This window comes from Leiobunum rupestre, chromosome 2, assembly GCF_980474605.1.
Source record: "Leiobunum rupestre chromosome 2, qqLeiRupe1.1.hap1, whole genome shotgun sequence".
Classification (NCBI taxonomy): Eukaryota; Metazoa; Arthropoda; class Arachnida; order Opiliones; family Sclerosomatidae; genus Leiobunum; species Leiobunum rupestre.
This window is the reverse complement of record NC_143385.1, coordinates 68853537-68875578: the sequence shown is the minus strand read 5'-3', so window position 1 is coordinate 68875578 and position 22042 is coordinate 68853537. Positions and strand designations below refer to the sequence as shown.

General features: G+C 33.4%; 2 protein-coding genes across 2 annotated transcripts in view; both read right to left on the bottom strand.

Moving 5' to 3' along the window:
* Positions 1 to 3967: 3967 nt before the first annotated feature.
* Positions 3968 to 8282, bottom strand: LOC149958876 (malate dehydrogenase, mitochondrial-like). Its single transcript, XM_090166278.1, has 8 exons — positions 8107 to 8282; positions 7743 to 7937; positions 7503 to 7670; positions 7063 to 7188; positions 6832 to 7008; positions 4456 to 4506; positions 4284 to 4385; positions 3968 to 4217 (listed from the first exon to the last, which is right to left on the bottom strand). Exons 1-8 carry the CDS (start codon positions 8167 to 8169, stop codon positions 4089 to 4091), a joined length of 1011 nt encoding a protein of 336 aa, XP_090022404.1. The 5' UTR covers positions 8170 to 8282; the 3' UTR covers positions 3968 to 4088.
* Positions 8283 to 8995: 713 nt separating this feature from the next.
* The window catches only part of LOC149958875 (uncharacterized), a 47282-nt gene continuing 34235 nt past the window's right edge, over positions 8996 to 22042 (bottom strand). The window contains exon 4 of the mRNA XM_090165076.1: positions 8996 to 9882. Within this exon, the coding sequence (XP_090021202.1) occupies positions 9690 to 9882 (193 nt within the window). The 3' untranslated portion in view covers positions 8996 to 9689. The remainder of the gene's footprint in view (positions 9883 to 22042) is intronic.

Here is a 22042-nt window from a genome sequence, read left to right as displayed (position 1 = left end):
GCTGAAGCATTTTTTTTTAATGTTGACGCAAGCGACATCTGTTGAAAAACGAGCTATAAAAAATATTCAAAAAGCTTTTTTCAGGGCTTTGATATAGCTGGTATTATTAAAAAGTCTGTTTGAAGACTACATAGCTTTAACTAAGCTTTATTTTCTTAAACCTTTTTAAGGTTATTTCGCTATTAGTATATAATAGTAGCATTTTGAAATATGAGTACCAGAAAATTTTTTTCTGGCTCCCAAAAACGGAAAAGGGAAGATAGTTTCGTTAGTAGTCAGAAAGGTGCAATGGCACGTTTTTTGAAATCGTCGGTGCAAAGCCATAACTATAGTTCTGAGAAAAACCTATTCAAAAAATTGAGAAAGGGTTTAGAATCCTTGGGGACTGATAACAGTCACTGTTTTAGTAATACTGCTGAAGTTCTTCCAAACGTCAGTACTGATATGGAAATGGAACTAACTCATGAAGGAGAAATTGCAGAAGTAATTGCAAACCCCAACTCTAACCATGAACAAAATACATCAAACAACGTGTCCAATTCAAAAGAAATGGGCTTACACGCGTTGAATAACTTGGATATTAGGCTAGATAAAGATTGCCTTCCAGTTCAGCCTGAACTAAATCCTTTTCCTAAAAGATTAATTGGCGCTAAAAATCGAGGTTTCAATTCTTCTTGGTATGACAAATATCAAATGATTGAATATTCAGTTGCAAAGGATGCAGTGTATTGTTTTTCTTGCCGTCATTTTTTAGGCAGTAGAAACACTGCATTTCTAAAGGGATTTTCGGATTGAAAAAACATGGGGAGACAATTCGAAGAACACTTCACTTCCAACAAATCTGCTCACCAACTAGCCTACAAAATGTACTTAGACTACATGGAATCCAAATCCCGTGGATCAATAGTTTGCCAGGTTAACGACCACCATAGACTAGACGTTATTAGAAATAGAGAGGTCCTATCTACACACGTGGAAGTGATTATTTTATGTGCCCAACAAGATTTAGCACTTCATGGGAACACTTACACATCCGCCGACAATATTGGGAATAGGGGAAACTTTATTGCAATATTAGATCTTTTAAAAATAAAATGTCCTGATTTAAAAGCCAAGTGCGATAATATGCAGAATAATGCCAAATATTTGCACAGCACCATACAAAACGAAATAATTGGCATTTGTGCAAGTTTAGTGAGAAAAATTATTGTTCAAGAGGTCAACGAATCCGGTGGATTCTACTTTGTAATAGCTGACGAAACACGAGATAACGCGGGGGTAGAGCAGTTAAGTCTTTGTATTCGATATACTAAAGCAGAAATAGGTGTCGTAGAACGATTTATAGGGTTTACAGATTTACACAAATTTGATTCTGAGAGTATCAGCTTGGCAATTAGAAATCTTTTAAAAGAGGGTGGTTTCAAACTGGAGAATTGTGTTGCACAGACTTATGATGGAGCTAGTGTAATGAATGGACACGTAAAAGGAGTAAGGGTTAAAGTAGAAGAAGCAGTAGGTGTCCATTGTCCGTACGTTCATTGCTACGCCCACCGCTTAAATTTAGTTTTAGTTGACTGTTGCTCCAAAATATCGACAGTTATGGAATTACTTGGTTTGGTTCAAGCCATTTACAACTTTCAAAGCAATTCGGTTATTAGAAGTTAATATTTTGAAAACTCTCAAAAAGATCTAGGGTACGACATACTGAAAATGCCACAAAGCTGCGACACTCGATGGTGGAGCAAAAAAAAAGGGATTCACTATTTTAGAAATAGACTCGATTCCGTAGTTTTAACTTTAGAGAATCTGATTGAAAACGGAAAACCCGACGAGGCTGCTGAGTGTCGTGGGTATATATCCCAATTACATAACTTTAACAACTTAATATTAGTCGTTGCATTAGACGAAGTATTAGGCGTAACAAATTGCCTGTCGGAATATTTACAAAGTTCCAAAGTTATTTTTACGGAAGCCGTTGCCATTTGCCAAGCCACTGTCAAGACCTTAGAAGATTGTAGAAACTCTGAACGCTTTGATTCTATTTGGGAAGAAGCTACTAAAATCGCGGAATCGGCTTTTATTGCAATACCTGACCGTAACAGCGAACCATTAGCTTTACGTAAACGTAAAATTATCCCTAACAGGAGATTAAAACATAGTGTGGTAACAATTACAACGGGGACCAGGGAAACTGAAGCAAAAACCCTAATAGACCAGATGAGGTCCACCTATTTCGAATTAATAGACAAATTTATTTCTGAAATGAAAATCCGGCTATTAGAAAACTCTGGTCTATATAATGGTATCATGGCGTCTGACCCTAACTCTGAGAACTTCCTAAACGAAATCGATATCCTAACACATAGTAACACATGCGATAGGTTTCATTTCGACCTTGATTCCTTAAAAAATCAAATTAAAATAGCGATAAATCTAATTATCCCCAAAAAATTGAACAGCGTAAGCGACTGCTTCCACTATTTAATGGCCATGGAAGATGGCTTCCCTGACCTGGTTAAGTACTACAAGGTTGTTCAATGCATTCCTGTCGCAAACACCATCTCGGAAAGAAGTTTCAGTTCCCTGAAAAGAATAGAAACACGTCTTCGAACAACTATGGAAGAATTTAGACTTTCAAATCTGGCTACGTTGTCCATTAATCGGGATTTGTCGAAGAGTATCATTCTTTGATTAAATTGCGAGGGCAGAAAATTTTATCTTTCCTAAGAAAACGTTTAAATTAACATATTAGTGTCATAATTTTAAAATTTTAACTATAGTCAAGAAAATTCTTTAGAATCGGACATTTCAAAATTAAAATATATAGATAGGGGGTGTCTTTAAATCAGACCGGGCCTGTGTGTTAAAAATTCCTGGCGGGGGTACTGCCAACTAAAGATAAATAAGAAAAGGGGGACTGCTTATCGCAAAGAAGCTCAAATGAAATTTTGGTCCAGTTTTTAGAATCAATTTAGAAATAGACAGGGACAAAAACAAAAAGGGTATATAAGCACTGAAACATCACAACATCGTCGGCTCCCGCTGATTTTTCAAAATGTGCTTCTAAAGCAAAAAAAAATTGATTGATAAGTAAATATCCCCACTTGGTAAATTTGGTGGCATGATGCAGTGTATAAATTGTCCTGATGAAGTGGTGAAAGTCACGCCCACTGAAAGATGTTTCTCAGAACCATGCTTAATTTTTTATGTAATAGCTGAATACTAAATAGTACATACTTCGGCTGAAATTTAACATGTTTTTTTAAAAACGTACAGGGTGACCACTGAAAAACCCCAAAACATTTATAGGAATATAGGAAATTCAACAGTCGATTTATAGGAAAATATACAAGTATTTTCTTTGATAATATAGGAACATATAGGAAAATTTGCAGAAATAAAATTTAAATTTGTTTTAATATAAAAAGAACTTCTTTTAAGCAGACGACGATATTCTTAATTCCTTCTAGTGCAGTTCTTTGGAGAAGCCATTTACATTTTATCAAAGGGATTTATTACATTGAGCGCCATCTGTATTACGAAAAGCGAATTAGGTACGCGGGAAATTCGAAAAAAAACGCGTGAAATACAAAATAATATATAATTATAGGAAAATGAAGGAAGGCATTGAAATATAGGAAAAATTATAAAATAAAGGAAGAATAGTCACCCTGAATGTAACCTAAAACATATATATTTATGATATTATTAAAAAAACCAGGTTGCCATGCTGTTTTAATCAAGAGACTAATGCCAAAAATACCATAGATACATAACCAGATTCTAAATCACGGCATCACCCGTAGTCAATAGGCTTTACCCACTACCTGTAGGAACTTAAAAAAAATATCTATAGTTACCATGGTAACCTTGGCCAACTCAAGGGCAGAAAACCATCCTCCGAAATAAGGCTACAAGAGACGCTTTAACACTATATGCCATTATGTTACAGACAAATGCTGGCTAATTAAATTGAAAAGAATCTTTAATTGAGGCCTTATTTTCTTTTAATTTACGTTTTTAAATAATCTATACAAATACACTTTCAAATTTATTTCAGTTATGCCAGATTAATTTACGGGCTTCTTTTACTTCTTTCCTACAAACTCCTCTCCTTTCTTAATATTAGCCTTCAGTTCGGGCAATGCTTTCTTGACTAGGTCCGCCTCGTAATCACTAAGTTTGCCAAGGCCAAGATTCTTCACCAAACCAGATGGCTTAAATGATAAAAAGAAATTCAGTTAATTAAAAATATAATAGAAAATGTGAATCTTTTATTTTACCCCCAATACGAGCGGAGTCGCAAAATAAGAGGCTTCAGTCTCTGAAGATTTAACGAAAGCGCATTCTACAACTCCTTCCTTGCCCTTCATTGCGCTAGCAAGCTAAATTGACAATTCAATTGTAAAAATACTGTAATGCAGTTTAGTTAACTAAAATGCAAGTCAAACTCACTGAAAAAGCAAATCTAGCTCCCGCAAAAGCCATAGATAGTGTGGCAGAGCCCTAAATACAAAGAAAACCATTTTAATCATACCATAAAAAACATTTAATAAATAAGTATGACATGTTCTATTCTCCCAAGACTTAATTTTTTAATGATAGTACTTTTTGCCAATGACCACATAAATCATAACATGGATAAGAACTGACAAACTATCAAAGTAAAAATAAAGCTTAATGTTGCTAATTCATAATGATTTATGGAATAGGAAAATAAAATTTACAATTTTAGACCCTCGCTTCAGTTATTCATTTCTTTATTTTAAAATTTTAGGCTGGTATTTAACAGCATCTAACTAGCATGACATTGAATCTGCCAACAAAGAGTAGTGTTGAGTTACTGATGAATTAGCATAATCACTTGGGACAACTTATCGTTCAATGTCATACTTATTTTCTTAGGAAATATCGTACAAAAATACTTCTTATCTAACCAACGAAAGAAAACCCCAGAAAAATTCCCCAAATAGACGCTTGAATAAATCATCCTCGCAAGAAATTGCCAAGAAGTAATATTTCCGAGAGCCAGGAGCTGCAAGGCACTGTTTATATAGACTCTTAAACGCGCCTTCCCAATCGACCGCCATTACCTTACAGTCTACGGGGAGGGTGATGAAAAAACCAGTTTTGGGGGGCTGAAATTTCTGTGGTAGAGGGCTTGCTCGTTAGTTGTCTGTACCATAATGGCGGCGCCCAGTAAACGTTTCTAAAAAGAGTGTATAGTGCTTGTTAAAATAATGTAAATTTTTCACCTTAAGGGCAGCAACAAGCATTTCCTTTAAACCTGGTAGTGTTTTTGACATATTAAGGCTTGGCAAAAACACAACGTTCTGTTTACAGGTGAAAAGTTTCCATTATTTCCACAAGCACTATATAAACAATACCTTATGGGTCCTGGCTCTCAGAAATATTACTTCTTGACGATTTTATGGGAGGATGATTTATTTAAGCACCTATTAGCGGTGCAATGTCTGACACCATAAGTTTGCTCTCTATTTAGTCTCTATATTTCTTGTCTGAATTCATTTCTACCATAATTTTACTTTAAAATAGACGTTGCTTTTCACTGAAGCTTGAAAAATTTACATTATTTTAACAAGCACTATACACTCTTTTTAGAAACGTTTCTAAAAAGAGTGTATAGTGCTTGTTAAAATAATGTAAATTTTTCACCTTAAGGGCAGCAACAAGCATTTCCTTTAAACCTGGTAGTGTTTTTGACATATTAAGGCTTGGCAAAAACACAACGTTCTGTTTACAGGTGAAAAGTTTCCATTATTTCCACAAGCACTATATAAACAATACCTTATGGGTCCTGGCTCTCAGAAATATTACTTCTTGACGATTTTATGGGAGGATGATTTATTTAAGCACCTATTAGCGGTGCAATGTCTGACACCATAAGTTTGCTCTCTATTTAGTCTCTATATTTCTTGTCTGAATTCATTTCTACCATAATTTTACTTTAAAATAGACGTTGCTTTTCACTGAAGCTTGAAAGGAAAATTTTGCACATCAATTTTCATTAAAAAAAAACAAACGTTTTTGTTTCAATTCAAAAATCAGTGTTAAAGATTAGTGAGGAGCAGAATTTCCAATCTACATTCTACAGTAAACTGATTTGTTTCTTATGACAGCAAAGCAACAGGGTTACTATATGAAAATAACTCGTTCATCACGTCCAATATATCAACAACTTTTTTATCGTAAATTCTTCAAAATAATAAATACCAAGTGCACACTATAGGCTTTGTGCGTAGTTTAGAACTTATCGCCGCCTACTGACTGAGTTTTAAATCTAATGTGTGAAAGCTGTCGGTTCATTTAAAACTTTCTCAACATAAAATATGAACGTTTCAGTTAAAGATTATTAATATTCAAAAATCTTCTGCTATTTCTTCAAACATTTAGATCATAAGTATGTCGATGGCGCTATCTTTTCACATCACTTGAAAATCCTACAGTTAAAATTCAAATTCTATTTCCCATTTAAATTTACATGAAATTAACAAAAACAATTATTTATCAAGTTAAAATAAACTTATTTTTTCAAGGCAGGTGAGAGGTGTACTTGCAATAGACTCCCACTGCATCAACTTTGACCTCTATCATCTTGAATTGAAGGTTGTATTTTAATACCTCGCTAGTTTGCATTATTAAATTTTATAATTGATGTTAAACTAAATGAAATTTTAGTCGAAATGAGTGTAGACAAAAATTTAAGTGAATAAACAAAGATAAAATTTTGGTGGTAGCAACCCAAATACGGTATAATTTTCATAGCTTTTGTTATATTGATCAACGTAAATAAGTTTATGGAAAACTTACAGCTCCTGCTTTAGCTTGAACAACTTCCGTTCCCGCTTCTTGAATTCTCTTTGTCAATGGTTCTAATGTTTCTTTGGGAAATGATACAGATGGAGTAGCTCGTGATATGAGAGGTACGATTGTAACTCCGGAATGACCACCGACAACTGGAACGTTTACAGTGGACACGTCCAAACCCTATAAAATTATAATTTTAATAATGATAAAATAGGTTTAATTTAAACGTACTACCTTTAATTCAGCTACAAATGTGTTTGCTCTGACTACATCCAAGGACGTAACGCCAAAGATACGGTTGGGGTCATAAACGTTGTGCTTTTTGAAAATTTCAGATGCAATGGGAACTGTTGAGTTGACCTAAATGGTGCAGTACATTAACTAAATTATTTGTTCAAATATTAAAGATTGGTTTAAAAAAACAATTTTTCATAATATTTCAGAAATATTTTGAAAAAAAATTTGTTTCACATAAACTAAAAGTTAAATTAATCTTTGTTAGATTTTAATACTTGTTATTTAGTCTCAAGTTGGCTTTGTCAATAACCATTTTGAAAATTTACAGAAATACATTGAAATATAAGGGGCGATTTAAATCAATGATTTAAAATTTAAATTGTGTTTAATTAGTGATTTCAATTTCAATCTAGAGAAATTAGACAAAAGGTACTTACTGGGTTTGAAATGATGCAAATCATTGCTTTAGGGCATGTTTTGGCACACGCATCTGCCAAATCTCGGACGATGGAAGCATTAGTGTTAAATAAATCGTCTCTGGTCATACCTGGTTTTCTAGGTACACCGGCAGGAATCATTACAATTTCCACTCCTTCCAACGCAGCCTAATAACCAAATGATTTCAGCGTTTATAGGTCAAAAGTATATTGAGCATAAATGGTTTTAACAAAACATACATTCAATTGGTCAGGTCCCATATAACCTTTAACCTTAGCTGGTGTGTTAATGTGGCTAAGATCAGCGGCTACACCAGGTGTGTGTGCAATATCGTATAGCGATAGTTGAGAAACGATGGGATTTTGTTTAAGTAGGAGCGACATTGGTTGGCCAATGCCTCCACTGGCTCCAAGTACAGCGACTTTAACATTGTTCTGTAAAACGTTTAAAATACATCGTTAAGGCTATCGCTAAACTTAACTTAAAAAATGTTAGATAATCAGCTCAAGGTCATCAGCGAACTAACGCACCCGGCACCAAAGGTGTATAAAATCTAAGCCTTGGTCATTGAATAAGTAAACACCTAAATGATCTATTTCTTACTTGCGAGGAAGTTGAAAAACATTTAGCAACGGACGCGCAAGGTTTAGCTAGCCTGGAAAACATTATTACTTGGTAAATTTGAACTTTAATTAAATAATTAGACGAAATCGGCGTCAAAGATTTGTCCGAAACTGCTTCACCTTCCAAGGACAACTTTTCAAGAAGGTCAATTGCTACCGAGAGAGTCGATTCGTTGACATTTACTATATCTTCGCCGTTAGATGGCGAAAGTGCGCCTAAATCGCAATCCTGAAAAACAAGACGGTTAAGACTACTATATTATATCAATGAAAAAGGTTAATTCCAATTATCAAATTTATTGATTTTAATACACGTTTTTTTCTCGATAAAACGCGTAATATCAACGACTTATAGCTAAGTTTATAATCACATTGAAAATTTAAGTCTACTTCACGAATGTTTTTCGGTTACTTTTATCATGATATTGATTATAACTTCCTTCGAAATTTTGTTAATCTTCAAAATATGTTTCGTGGATTATGGAGAAAGTGAGATTTTTTGCCTATGTAGTACAATGATGAAATAGGAGGGTTTTTTTTCTATTTACAATATTTTTCGTGAAAAACTGTTTTGACAACACTGAAATAATTTACAAACTTTACAATTTTCAATAACCGCCATTTTTTTCTTCCATTTCTTATATCTAACAACAACCACCACATTGCTTTTTCCTAATTTAAATTATTTTAATTTTATTTTCAATCATTTATAGCTCTCGTCTAAGAATTAACTGAGAACGGATGAGAATAGGAACTGTTTTGCATAGGCCTACTAAAGTGTTTCTTAAAGGGAGAGTAACAGGATTTTTTAATAGACCGATTCAAAAGTGCCAAAAGAGAAGCCCTTAGTGGTTCGATTTTAATGCTTTTATATATACTAGATGGCGCCAATTTAATTTTTTTTTATGGAAATAAATACAAATTTATTACTAAAAACGGCCATAGAATGTTTTGAATTTTTAGTGTAGGAAACGAGGAGTCATATGATTGAAGAAGGGTAGGAGCTACTAGAAATTTGACCCGAATTTTTGGAACGATACTGTGGCCCTTTAAAAGTAACAATAAATTTAAAATTTCTACGTTTCAAACTGCTGGCGCCATCCATCAAGATTTTGCGTATTTAAAAATTGACCTCTAATGGCGTTACCAACGTGATAGGATCTTCTACCTTATGTCATACGTGTATCGGTCTATTTAATTAAGTTTGAATTTAAGTAAACGATTAATGGTTCATCACAATATTTAAGTACCGAAAAAATTAAAACGAGTTTGTTCCAAAATTTTGTTTAAGCTGCCTTTGACACAATTTATCGAAAACGACAAAACATTCGCTTTATTTTTGGAAATAACGAAATTCTATATAAAATTTCACTTTTCATTATGTTTTACGATTGTCAAAGTTTGTCCCTTTTTGTCAAAATTCCCGACGTTTGATTTCTTTGCGCGTTCGTTTGTGGATTCGAGCCAATGGAAACCTTTGGTTAGGATTTTACGGGAGAGAGTGACTGACCAATAAGCGCGTCGCGTCGAGATGACGTCATGGGCCACGCCTCCTTTCATTTTTTAATAGGTTAGCGCGTCTTTTAAATGGGCCGTTTTCTGTTTCTCGTGCTTCAGACATTTTCCCCACCAGGAGCGCTTGATGCAAATTTTAATCGGTTTGAAATTGAAACATTTCGTTTGAACCACGTTGAAAAATAACCTGCCAACCATGTTGGCCGGAGCTGTGTCGGCTAACTTCAAACAGGCCCGGAATCTGGAAAAAGAAAAATACAAGATTGTTAGTTTCTTAAGGTCAATTCAAAACATGTTAACGTGTACATGCAACGAAAAGTACAACCATATGTTTATAGTTTATAAGTGTATCAGATAACTATCAGACGCGTGTTTAATGTTTATTGAGAGCCATTTCTAGAATGATGCACTCAAAGGCAGGCCCAACAAGAGAGGGGGAACCAATTCCCGGGGCCCGCACCGCCTCGGTGGCCCGATTTGGAACTAACTACGTGTATTTATCCCCTAAATTGTATAGCTATATCCAATAGTCACATCTCTATTGGGGCCCGAAATTAATATTTTCCAGGGGCTCGGGCCCGTTTTCGGCGTTCCTGCCCAAAGGGCCACAAAATCATTTGAATTTTGAGGGTGGGGATATAGAATTACATGCTTTGAATAATTTAAATAAATATACTATAAATAATAAAATAAAAATACATACTATAAATAATTAAAATAAACATTCTATAAAATAATTAAAATAAATATACTATAAATAATAAAAATAAAAATACATACTATAAATAATAAAAATAAAAATACATACTATAAATAATTAAAATAAACATTCTATAAAATAATTAAAATAAATATACTATAAAAAATAAAAATACATACTATAAGTAATTAAAATAAACACTATAAAATAATTAAAATAAACATACTATAAAATAATTAAAATAAATATATTGTAAAATAATTAAAATAATAAAACTGTAAAATAATTAAAATAATAAAACTGTAAAATAATTAAAATAAATAAACTGTAAAATAATTAAAATAAATAAACTGTAAAATAATTAAAATAAATAAACTGTAAAATAATTAAAATAAGCATACTATAAAATAATGAATTAATAATAATGTCATGTGATTGAATGGGGGGAGCTTCCTGAAATTCGTCCAGATTTTTTTAAAGGATTATGTTAAACTTTAAAGGGGGTTAAAACTAAATTGTAAAGTCGTCTGCTAACACGTGATACGATTTGTTATACCTTTAATCACCCCTGGAGGGCATAAATTTGAAATTTGTTGAATTATCTTAAATATGGAAGTTAAGATTCCCTTTAAGAACAAGGGCTCTTTTCGTTTATGGATATGACGTCAAGTCTACGTCACTCCACACATCACTTATCGTCAGCCGAGCTCTCTTATTATTATCGCACTTATGGAATATAATTATAAACTTTATGATAAAACCCTTTAATTCCCCTTATTTTACCAAAAACGTAGTTAGGTGATTGAGAACAAACGCATCAACCAGTTTAGAGAAGCAAGTATTACTACCTAATATTCAATCTGAAAAATTGCAATAAAAATTGAAACAGTGACGCCATCTGTTGGTGTCCGGTTTTAAAATACGCTTTCTTAACACAATAATAGACCTTTCTATTAAATAAGCTACGCTTGCTGATCTTGTATTTATGTAGCTTCTTCGTCACGAAATTCGCAGAAGTTCAGTTCAGTTTATGCTTAAAAACAGGGTTCCCCGTCGAATTAACCCTTATGTCCCGGGCTTTACGTAGTAAAACGTCATCGATACGTCACCCGTGACGCAGCAGCAACATCAAAATAAGAAGGCCTATTGAGAATCTTCAACCAATTTTCCATTGTATGATTAATTAAATAGTTTAATTAATATTTAATGAGGTCCGGATTATTCCGACTATGCTAAAGGTGGCGCTACACAAAACTAGAGGTATTTACAATTTCTATTTAATTAAGTAGAAGTGGGAAAGCCCCTATGGTTGTGTAGCGCCATCTTACGCATAGTCTGAGTAAAACCCTTCTTCATTAAAGTTGCACGAAAAATATTATTTAAAATTAAATGTTTATCGAAACTATTTTCGAAAATAAAATAAAACGTTCTTACGACCGAAACTAGATGGCGCTACACACCTGATTAAAAATAGGAAGTTTTCGTTTCAAAGAAGTATAGACTCGCACGTTCTCAGTAACCTAAATATGTTCTTGATTTAACGTATCAAAACATAAAATAGTGACGTGTAGCATGAACGTTGGAAAATATTGCTACAATCATAGAAATAGACTTAAATTTTGGTGTGAAACAAGCTACCTGGGTGGTCCATTTTTTCACACGCCCAAAAACGCCACGCCCACCATAAATTGAACTTTCTATTGTTGCGGTTAAATTAAGGTTCCCACCTACTGAAATCTCTTCAATTTTGAAGATAGATGTGTTTAAAAACACTTCGTCTTTAACTATAACGTAAGCCTTTACAGCGCAATCTTAACTGTTTATTAATTATTTCCTTCAAAGAAATAAACACTTTAGCTAAAAGATGAGCTAAGCGCAAACTTTAACCTAAGGCGCCATCTGTATTTGATACGACGCGGTAAAAGCCATTTCATTCAAGTTGTCTCGCTCGTAGCTTAGACAAAGTCAGTTGACCCTAAACCCGAATCCAGGTACGTAATTAAAGGTGTAACGTTGGCCTGACAAGTTATTTTGACAGTGGAAATTAGTCACGGCGAAATAAAGATGTTACGTGTTTATACGGCCGCTCCTTAGTTGGCCGAACGGTGTATAGGGGGCGCTTTTTACACTCTTTCTCTTACCGTTAACCGTTTACAAGCTTTTTACAAATAACGTTTTTATTTCTACACATAGTCACTCTCCCGAAGTATAAATAAATATATTCTTGCTTTTTACAAGATCGCCTAGAGCGTAGATGTTTTACAAAGATTAAAGTGTTTCCTTAGAATGGCTCGTTTTAACTATAAAACTGGCCACAATGAGATCTAGTAAAAGAAACCAACGTAAACTACTTCTCTAAAAGCCCACCCAAGTTACGTAACTAGAACAGAGCCGTGGGCTATCGAATCCTTTTACATTTTGGATATTCTAAGCCTTACCAGAAGTACATAATATATTGCTCTTAGTAAAAAGTATCCAATTATCTAAATTGCCAATATTCGCGACCGAAACGAGTCTAGGTTGCGCCTATGATATAGCGTCTGCTACAGACAAACTAAAAAGTCATAAGAGCGTTTTTACTTAAATAAACTTATCAAAATACAAGCAGACGATGTAAAAATTATATAAAAATGCTAGTATTATTATTTATTAGAGTTGTTAATTTTCCGGAAAAATTTCGAAAATCAGAAAGATAAATAGTTTTAAAATATTATTTTTTTAAATAAATAAATAAATAAAATTTAAACTAGTCTGGAGGTTTAGTTTTACTTTTGGATTCGACAAAATGAGGCGAAAATGTCCCGAATTATAAATTTACGAACAATATTAGGCTAATCATTAAATGAAAATCTTTGTTTTTATTTTTTTTTCGAAAAAATACGGTAGCTTTTCCGAAAAAATGGCCTCTAATTTTTCGTGAAAATTTTCCGACTTCATTATTTATAAAGTAAAAAGTACAAATAACCGTGAAGAAAAACTAATAGTGTCTGCTTTAGCCGCTACCTATCGAGGTTTCAATGGCGAACCAAAGGGGGCGTAGCGATAGTTTTCGGTGGCGAATTATCGCAAGGTTCATACAGAACTGGAAAACCGGGAAATATCAGGGAGTTAGATTGTCGACGGAAGAGTCAGGGAAATATCGGGAAAATTAAAAAAAAATTAATTTAAAGTTTTCCCTAAAATCCATATCTCATATATAATAATATGAAAACAATTTAGGTTAAATTCCAATCATGAAATACCTCTCCGTGAAAAGATTGATGAAGTGACATCAGGGAAATATCAATGGAGAATCAGGGAAATATCAATGGAGATATCAGGGAAATATTAATAGAAACTCCGGGAAATATCAATGGAGACATCAGGGAATTATCGATCGAAAAATCGGGGAAATATAAATGGAAAAATCTGGGAAATATCAATTGAAAAATCCGGGAAATATCAATGGATAAATCAGGGAAATATCAATGGAGAATCAGGGAAATATAAATGGAGAATCAAGGAAATATTTATGGAAACTCAAAGAAATATCAATCGAAAATCCGGGAAATATCAATAGAAAAATCAGCGAAATATCAATAGAAAAATCAGCGAAATATCAATAGAAAAATCAGGGAAATATCAATGGAAAAATCAGGGAAATATCAATGGAAAACCTGGAGATATCAGGTAAAATTAGTTTACCAATAGTTGTATGAACCCTGAATCGGTAGTATGAAGTTCCAATTTGGTCATATGTAAGAGATATTGTAAGTCAAAACTACCAAATCAAAACCGATGTAAACTGGGTTTTTACGGTCTAGTGTGTTTGGTTAAAGCGAGGGTGAAAGTTAGACCGAAGAACAAGTTATTGTTAGCGGTCATTGCATGGTCACAACTCCTTTCCGTATCGAGAAACCACCGTTTTGCAAATCCGATGTATACAAATGATGACCCTTAAAACTTCCCTTTCATCCCACTGCTAAAAACCATCACTGTTTGTATTCCAAAAAATCAAAGTACTTCAGATTCCGTCCCAAATTAGAGTAAAACCATAAACATCAAGACGCTCCCCATTCAGTCGCCAAATGACTAGAGAAACAACAATTGCTGAAACTAAAAGGGAGACAGACGCGGCAGAAGACGCGAAACGTGCTAGGCCTTGTCAGCACCGAAGGCCCTTCTGGTAAAATAGTTTACGCGGTTTTTCCGCTCGAGTTGGGTAATTCTTTTCGCAGTTCCGTTCGCGAGCTGGCGCTGTGAGTCATCGGTCCATCTTTGATCTGCATTTCGGGAACTCAACCACCCCTGCTTCCCCCTGGCGGAGAAAACGCCCCTCGCCGATCCGCACTCTTTTTTCCCTCTCCCCCTAAATATTCCGCTGTTAACTTCGAAAACAGACCTGAACCCCGACGGGCCCGAGTGCCATAAATCAGACCGTCATTATACCCACTTCGAATCAAACTTCTTTTACTCTTGTTTCACGTTTGAATTCTACCGAATTCCAATCGACACCGCCTCGAAAATATACTTAGCGGTAAACAAGTTTTATATTAGCATTATTTTGGTACGATTAGAAGATAGTGCCATCTACATTTACAAATTCGAACTGTAGTGAGTCAGCTTATTTTGATTTAACAGTCATAGACTAGAGTGGATGGTATACGAAAGGTTTTTGAAAAAAGAATCAGTAGAAAAATCGAGTTCTTTGTTACGTATTTAGCCGTCCTAGTTCCAAGTATTTCTAAAACTTTAAGAAAATGATGGATTAGGGCAAAACGTTAAGAATGTATTGATTTATCAATTTTGTTGTTGGATTTCTTTAGTTTCCTTGAATTTTATTTAGAATTTTTTGATTTCTTGAGGGATAGCATAATTTCCTGTCGAATTTCCTTATTCCTTGTAGATTACTTTCTGAATTGCAGGGCCGGATTAACCAATAGGCCGAATAGGCCTGGGCCTAGGGCACCAAGCCTACAAGGGGCACCAAGAGTGTTCGAAAAAAATAAAAGTACAAAACTTTAATCATTTGCTTTTCACAAAATATTCTCCGGAGTAATTTTAGTAAATGCGTCCACCCCTATGAACCAAAAACGTTTGATTGTCACATTCTCTGACGGACTGCCGTCTAGTCCCTGACGACATACTAAATCTGGAAGAAAAATGAATTTTCCTTCCATTTCTCAATTATAAATTAACTTGGGCCTAGGGCCCCATAAAGTCTTAATCCGGCCATGCTGAATTGCTTGATGTTTTTGTGGATTTCGTGATTATACCCTTAATTTTAAGATTATTTCCTGGATTTTATAATCATTACCTGTATTTTATTATTATTACCTATAATTTATAATTATTTCCCAGATTTTACCATTTCTTTCCTAGATTTTACGATTTCTTTCCTAGATTTTACGATTTCTTTCCTAGATTTTACCATTTCTTTCCTAGATTTTACGATTTCTTTCCTAGATTTTACCATTTTCTTTCCTAGATTTTTTATTTATTTCCTAGATTTTATGATTTATTTTCTAGATTTTACGATTTCTTTCCTAGATTTTACGATTTCTTTCCTAGATTTTACCATTTCTTTCCTAGAATTTACGATTTCTTTCCTAGAATTTACGATTTCTTTCCTAGAATTTACGATTTCTTTCCTAGAATTTACGATTTCTTTCCTAGAATTTACGATTTCTTTCCTAGAATTTACGATTTCTTTCCTAGAATTTACGATTTCTTTCCTAGAATTTACGATTTCTTTCCTAGAATTTACGATTTCTTTCCTAGAATTTACGATTTCTTTCCTAGAATTTACGATTTCTTTCCTAGATTTTACGATTTCTTTCCTATTTTTTATTTCAATCCTAGATTTAATTTTTTTCTAGATTTTTTATTTATTTCCTAGATTTTATGATTTATTTTCTAGATTTTACGATTTCTTTCCTAGATTTTACGATTTCTTTCCTAGATTTTACGATTTCTTATATTATTTCCCAGATTTCACTATAATTACCCCCCTTTGATTATTATATTTTTTCCCAGATTTCACGATTCTTTTTTTTTATTTCTAGATATTAATCTAGCTTTTCCTGGATTTCCAGATTTTTAATTTTTTTGGAAAATACCAACATTATATCTTGGCCCTTTTTGAAAATTAAAGATGTAATTATTTTCAATCTGTGGGTACTAGTCGAACACTTAATCTTAGAGCAATTAAATTTAAATTCGCAAATTGCAACTACATACCAGAAAGTTTCGATAGCGACTTAGAAAAGACCCTTCTTACGCTGTTACAAAAATCTTTTGTTCGCATTATTTTCTCAGAGAGGTATCTCAAAGTTACCTAACATTCCAATACAAAGAAACGACAAAAGAAGCCTGGGAACCCCCGGCCCATTTTGAGCCCCCCCCCCCCCCTTTCCGGGGTCAGGAGGTGATCTTAATCTGCCCAGGTGGGAGCCGACAAAGATTTCGTCCAACTTTGATCCAATTTGTATTCCGTCGCTGAACCTGGGCTACCTTTTTTATGGGGTACTTACAAACTACCTACCTAAAATCAAGAACGTATTTAGGTTACTGAGGACGTATTACACGTGACGTTTAAAGAAACACTACCCTAGTACCATTTCTATGTTGATTTGATTTCTATCTAGCGTTGATCTCAATCCCCTCACGCTCGAAGATCTAAGACCCTTCCCCCTAAAATCAAATCAAATCAACCCACTATCTCATTGGTTACCTCAAACTCATTAATAATTATACTAGGGGATTGTTAATGAAGGCGGTTGACATAAATACTTATTTAAATAATTAAAGTTTAATTACTCAATTTTAATATGAAGCTAATTCGTTAACATTTTTTTTAGGTATTGGTAAAAATAGTGTATTTGTTTATTTGCGACTTAAAACTATGGCTGAAACCTAGATATGTAGCGGCTAAAACAGACGCTATTAGTATTTCCTCATCACAGGGGCGTAGGAACGTTCTAGAAGTTGGAGGGGGCAAAGATAAACGAAAAGGGGTCTGGAGAATGGTTTTTAATTTTTAATGGAGTGTAGCTTCTCCGAATGCATGTGTACTTGTTACTACTATGTAAATTGGCGGGAAAAGACTGAAATTTAAACACAGTTGAGGTTCTATAAATTGTATATGCTTTTAAAATGATAATTTGAGTCTTTTGAAGATCTCAACTGACCAAAGGTTGGAGGGGGCAATAACATTAGTTGCCCCTCCCAGCAAAATTCTAGGGAGGGGCATTGCCCCCCCTGCCCCTCCCGGTTCCTACGCCCCTGCCTCATCATTATTCACGAAGAGGTATTTCATGATTGGTATTTAACCAAAATTGTTTCCATATTGTTATACATAAGAAAAGTAATAAAGGCAAATCTTAATTAAGAATAATTTATTGGTTTTAATTCCATTGATATTACCCTGATTTTTCAATTGATATTTCCCGGATATCTCCATTGATATTGCCCTGATTCTCCATTGATATTTCCCTGATTCTCTATTGATATTACAATGATTTTTCAATTGATATTTCCCGGATTTTTCCATCGATATTTCCCTGATTTTCTATTGATATTACCCTGATTTTTCAATTGATATTTCCCGGATTTTTCCATCGATATTTCTCTGATTTATCCATTGATATTGCCCTGATTCTCTATTGATATTTCCCTGATTCTCCATCGATATTGCCCTGATTCTCCATTGATATTTCCCTGATTATCCATTGATATTTCCCTGATGCCACCCAATTTTTTATGATAACCTCCATAAAACTATCTGGTAAACATTGCTATCTTCACCAATCTTTTCACGGTGAGGTATTTCATGGTTGGCATTTAACCTAAATTGCTATAATTTATTGATTTTAGGGAAATGTTTCTGAACTCTCATAAATTTCACTGATTGACCTGATTTTAACTCCGATACTTCCCTGACTCTTCCGTCGACAATCTAATTTCCTGATATTTCCCGGTTTTCCAGGTCTGTATAAATCCTACAATAATTCTTATTCGGCACCGAAAACTACCGCAACGCCCCCTTTCGATTGTCATTGAAACCTAGATAGGTAGCGGCTAAAGCAGACACTAATAGTTTTTCATCATCGTTATTCGTAAATTTGACTTAATAAATAGTGATACCTGCATTTTAATATAATTTTTATGTCGTTTACTTATTTTTTGATAAGTTTATTAAGAAAAATTGTTTTTATTACTTTTTAATTTCTCTGTAGCAAACGCTAGATCATAGGTGCAACCTCGAAGAAGCTAGCACCGTTACGCAACCTAGAGTCGATTTGGTAGCGGCTATTGTTAGCGTTACCAAAAACCTACTCACGCTTAAGCTCTCCCGACAATAGATACGTTCTTGGTTGGACTAATCCATAAAAACATAACTTCTGTTGTTGCTTTAAGCATGGATTAATTAACGACAGGGACGGTTCTGCACGGGGAAAAAGTAAAAAGAACAAGCATCGACGCACTCTAGGCAATGCTTGTATAGGGTTGTGATTCAAAATAAGCGGGGGGAGTCTTTTAAATTAATCGTCGTAAAAATTTAGAATGTCGAGCTTTTCCGATCGTACATATAGTAAAATATTCTGCTTACCGTCTGGAAGCAATTCCCAAATTGGTTATGGTACTTATTATTTTCATAATATAATATTATTCATAAATATAAATTATTGTACCAGTGCTTAATAGTTGTTTACCTTTTTTTATGATGAATAATTTCCGAGATAATTTCGAATCTATCTTAGAATCGGAGGTGGAAAACGTATCATTTAACTATACCAATTGTACTAAAAGTATAACTATAATTATACTTATTTAACGTGATAACATGGATGGTTATGAGACACGTTTGGGGTTTTCTTTGTAAACAACAATCTGAAAATTCAAATCACAAATTCACAACCGCTAAAACCGTTAAAAATCAGTTTCCAGTTTATGACGTTTGAATCACTAGGATAAAAAATATTTGCCTAGCAACGCTGCTGAAGGCGTTAACACTTTTTTTGGGGTCTTTATAGGGAAATGTTATAGATCTAGACCGTCCCTGTTGTTATTTAATCCATGCTTTAAGCATGGCAGGTTCTTGTCATATTTTCGCTGAATATGATTTTACGTTTGAACGGGTGCCGAAACGTTCCTGTACAAGTACGTCCCAACATATGCAACGATAAGTACAACAGGCCTTTCTATAAAGTAACATTGGCCTTCTTGTTTTGATGTTGCTGCTGCGTCACGGGTGACGTATCGATGACGTCTCACGACAAGCCCTGGACATAAGGGTAAATTCGACGAGGTACCCTGTTTTTAAGCATAAACTGAATTGAGCTTCTACGTATTTCGTGACGAACGAGCTACATAAAAACATGTTCAGCAGGCGTAGCGATTTGTCTCATTTTACCGAGAACGTAGTTTGGTAACAGAGACCGTAAGTGTCAACCCGTTTACGGATGTAAGATGTTCGCAATTCGTATCGAAACCGTATCTCTCGGGAACTTGATTTAAAATACTTATTTATCTACGCAATAATTGATAATCTTTAAATTTAAGTCTAATTAAAGTTGCTCGAACTAAATTAAAAGTGAAATTGAAAAGAAAACATTTTTACAATCGATACTAGATGGCGTCATGCAATTGAGAAAATGTAGGATTTTCCTTTTGAGATAGGATCTTAAGTAGTAGATCATGCTATTTGCTAACAGACCTGGAACAAAGATTCCCATGTTCTTACTAACCTAAATAAGTTCTTGATAATAAAAAATCCCCGAAAACAACTGACTCAAATTGCCTCACAACTTCTGTTTGAATGTTTTTTAACTATTTCATAAAAATAAATTTATTCAGATTAAAAAAATACTTAAAAATATTTTTAAATTGCTCTCAAAAGATCAGGGACGTCACTTTGGAGGACAATTTTTTTTCTAAAGAAAAAATCGTATGTGACGTGATAATATAGCTACTCTATAAAAACAAAAATATTTTATATATTTTTTTAAAAGGTAGTAAACGTTTTTAAGAGTCCCAGAAGCTTATAAAATGTTACTTTAAACTTCGTAAGAAGCTCATAAAAGTTTAAATTTACTATCTACTTCACTAGCTTTTTTTATGATTTAAGGTCATTTTTATCACTCTTAGAAAGCAGTATTCACCTTCGATTGAAACATGTGCATTCCAAATTGCGTTTTGGAAGAAAACCTCATTGCACGGTAAAATTTGTTCACATACTATTTTTTAATATAACTAATTATGTGTGAAAATGTGATTTATAAAAAAAACATCCCATGGATTGTTAAAAATAATAATATTGATAATAATTATAATAATATTGATAATAATAATAATAATAATAATAATAATAATAATAATAATAATAATAATATTGATAATAATAATAATAATAATAATAATAATATTGATAATAATAATAATAATAATAATAATAATAATAATAATAATAATAATAATAATATTGATAATAATAATAATAATAATAATATTAATATTGAATGAATGAATGAATGAATGGATTTTATTTAAAGTGCATATCAACAGCGCAGAAAGCACCAACAAGGACATACACTGGTTTCAACATTTTACAAAGTTGTGTTAGTTACATAGTTACAGTAATATATATGTACATAAAATAAGTTTTTTTTTCCTTTTTACAAAAGTTTTAAAGTTTTAAACAGTTTTTCAAGGGGATGAAATTAAGCTATTTTAGTTTTAGAATATCTGAATTTTTACAAGAAAAAATGTCTAAAATATCGTTGTACGAATTGCATGTATTTTGCATTCTTTGTAAGGGAGATTTAATATGACATTGGTTAAAGGTGAGTTGGTTTCTGGTACCATATTGTGGAACTGAAAAGTTTAAAGATTCAGTTAAATTGTTAAGTTTAAATGTTTTAATTGTTTTTCGAATAAACAAAATTTCACGTTTTTCGTTAAATAATTTAATAGTGTCCAAATTTAAAAGATTTAATAAAAAGTCGTAACCGTACGGTTTGTTTTTGAGAAAGTATGTGTGTGCTAGTTCCACGAATTTTCTCTGCACACTTTCTACTTTTTTAAAGAGATAGTCAGCGCAACCTCCCCAGGCGAGATTACCATAAGTCAATTTTGACCTAACGAGACTGGTGTATAGTAATTTAAAGCAATGTATTGAGTGTAAGTCTCTAGATAGTTTTAAAACAGCTTAAAGTAAACGTTTAGCTTTCATTGATAAAAATAATAATAATATTGATAATCGATGTTAAAAAAAAATATTTTTTCATGTCCTTCCTCCAATGTTAAAAATACTCAACTTGAAATAAAAGACGTCATAAACTGAAAAAAAATTGATAATAATAATAATAATAATAATTTTGAAAATAATAATAATAATAATAGTAATAATAATAATAATAATAATATTTATAATAAAAATAATAATATTGATAATGATGTAGCAAATTTTAATGCCTTTATCACAGGTGACCGGGTTACAATGCATAGGAGGGTGGTGGCTACCCCTTCATGCCATGTTAGCCAACAGCACCCTACACTGGCTATAATCGTTCACTTCTGCAAGTTTTTATGAAAAGGGAAACCGTAGAACTGGGGGTAAACCCCTGAAACCAGTGGGGAGATAACTTGCAAACTCAAAGCGAAAGAAGTAACTCCGAGTTTTCAGCCACAAGCTGGGCTCGAACCCGGTTCCTCTTACTAC

Excerpts from the sequence above, each read along its gene's own strand:
- LOC149958876 (XM_090166278.1), bottom strand. The coding sequence starts at position 8,169 with ATGTTTTCCAGGCTAGCTAAACCTTGCGCGTCCGTTGCTAAATGTTTT. Across the intron at positions 7,009-7,062 it reads CATTTGTAGCTGAATTAAAG|GGTTTGGACGTGTCCACTGT; the intron begins GTAGTACGTTTA and ends ATAATTTTATAG. Across the intron at positions 4,507-6,831 it reads TTCAAGCTAAAGCAGGAGCT|GGCTCTGCCACACTATCTAT; the intron begins GTAAGTTTTCCA and ends CTTTGTATTTAG.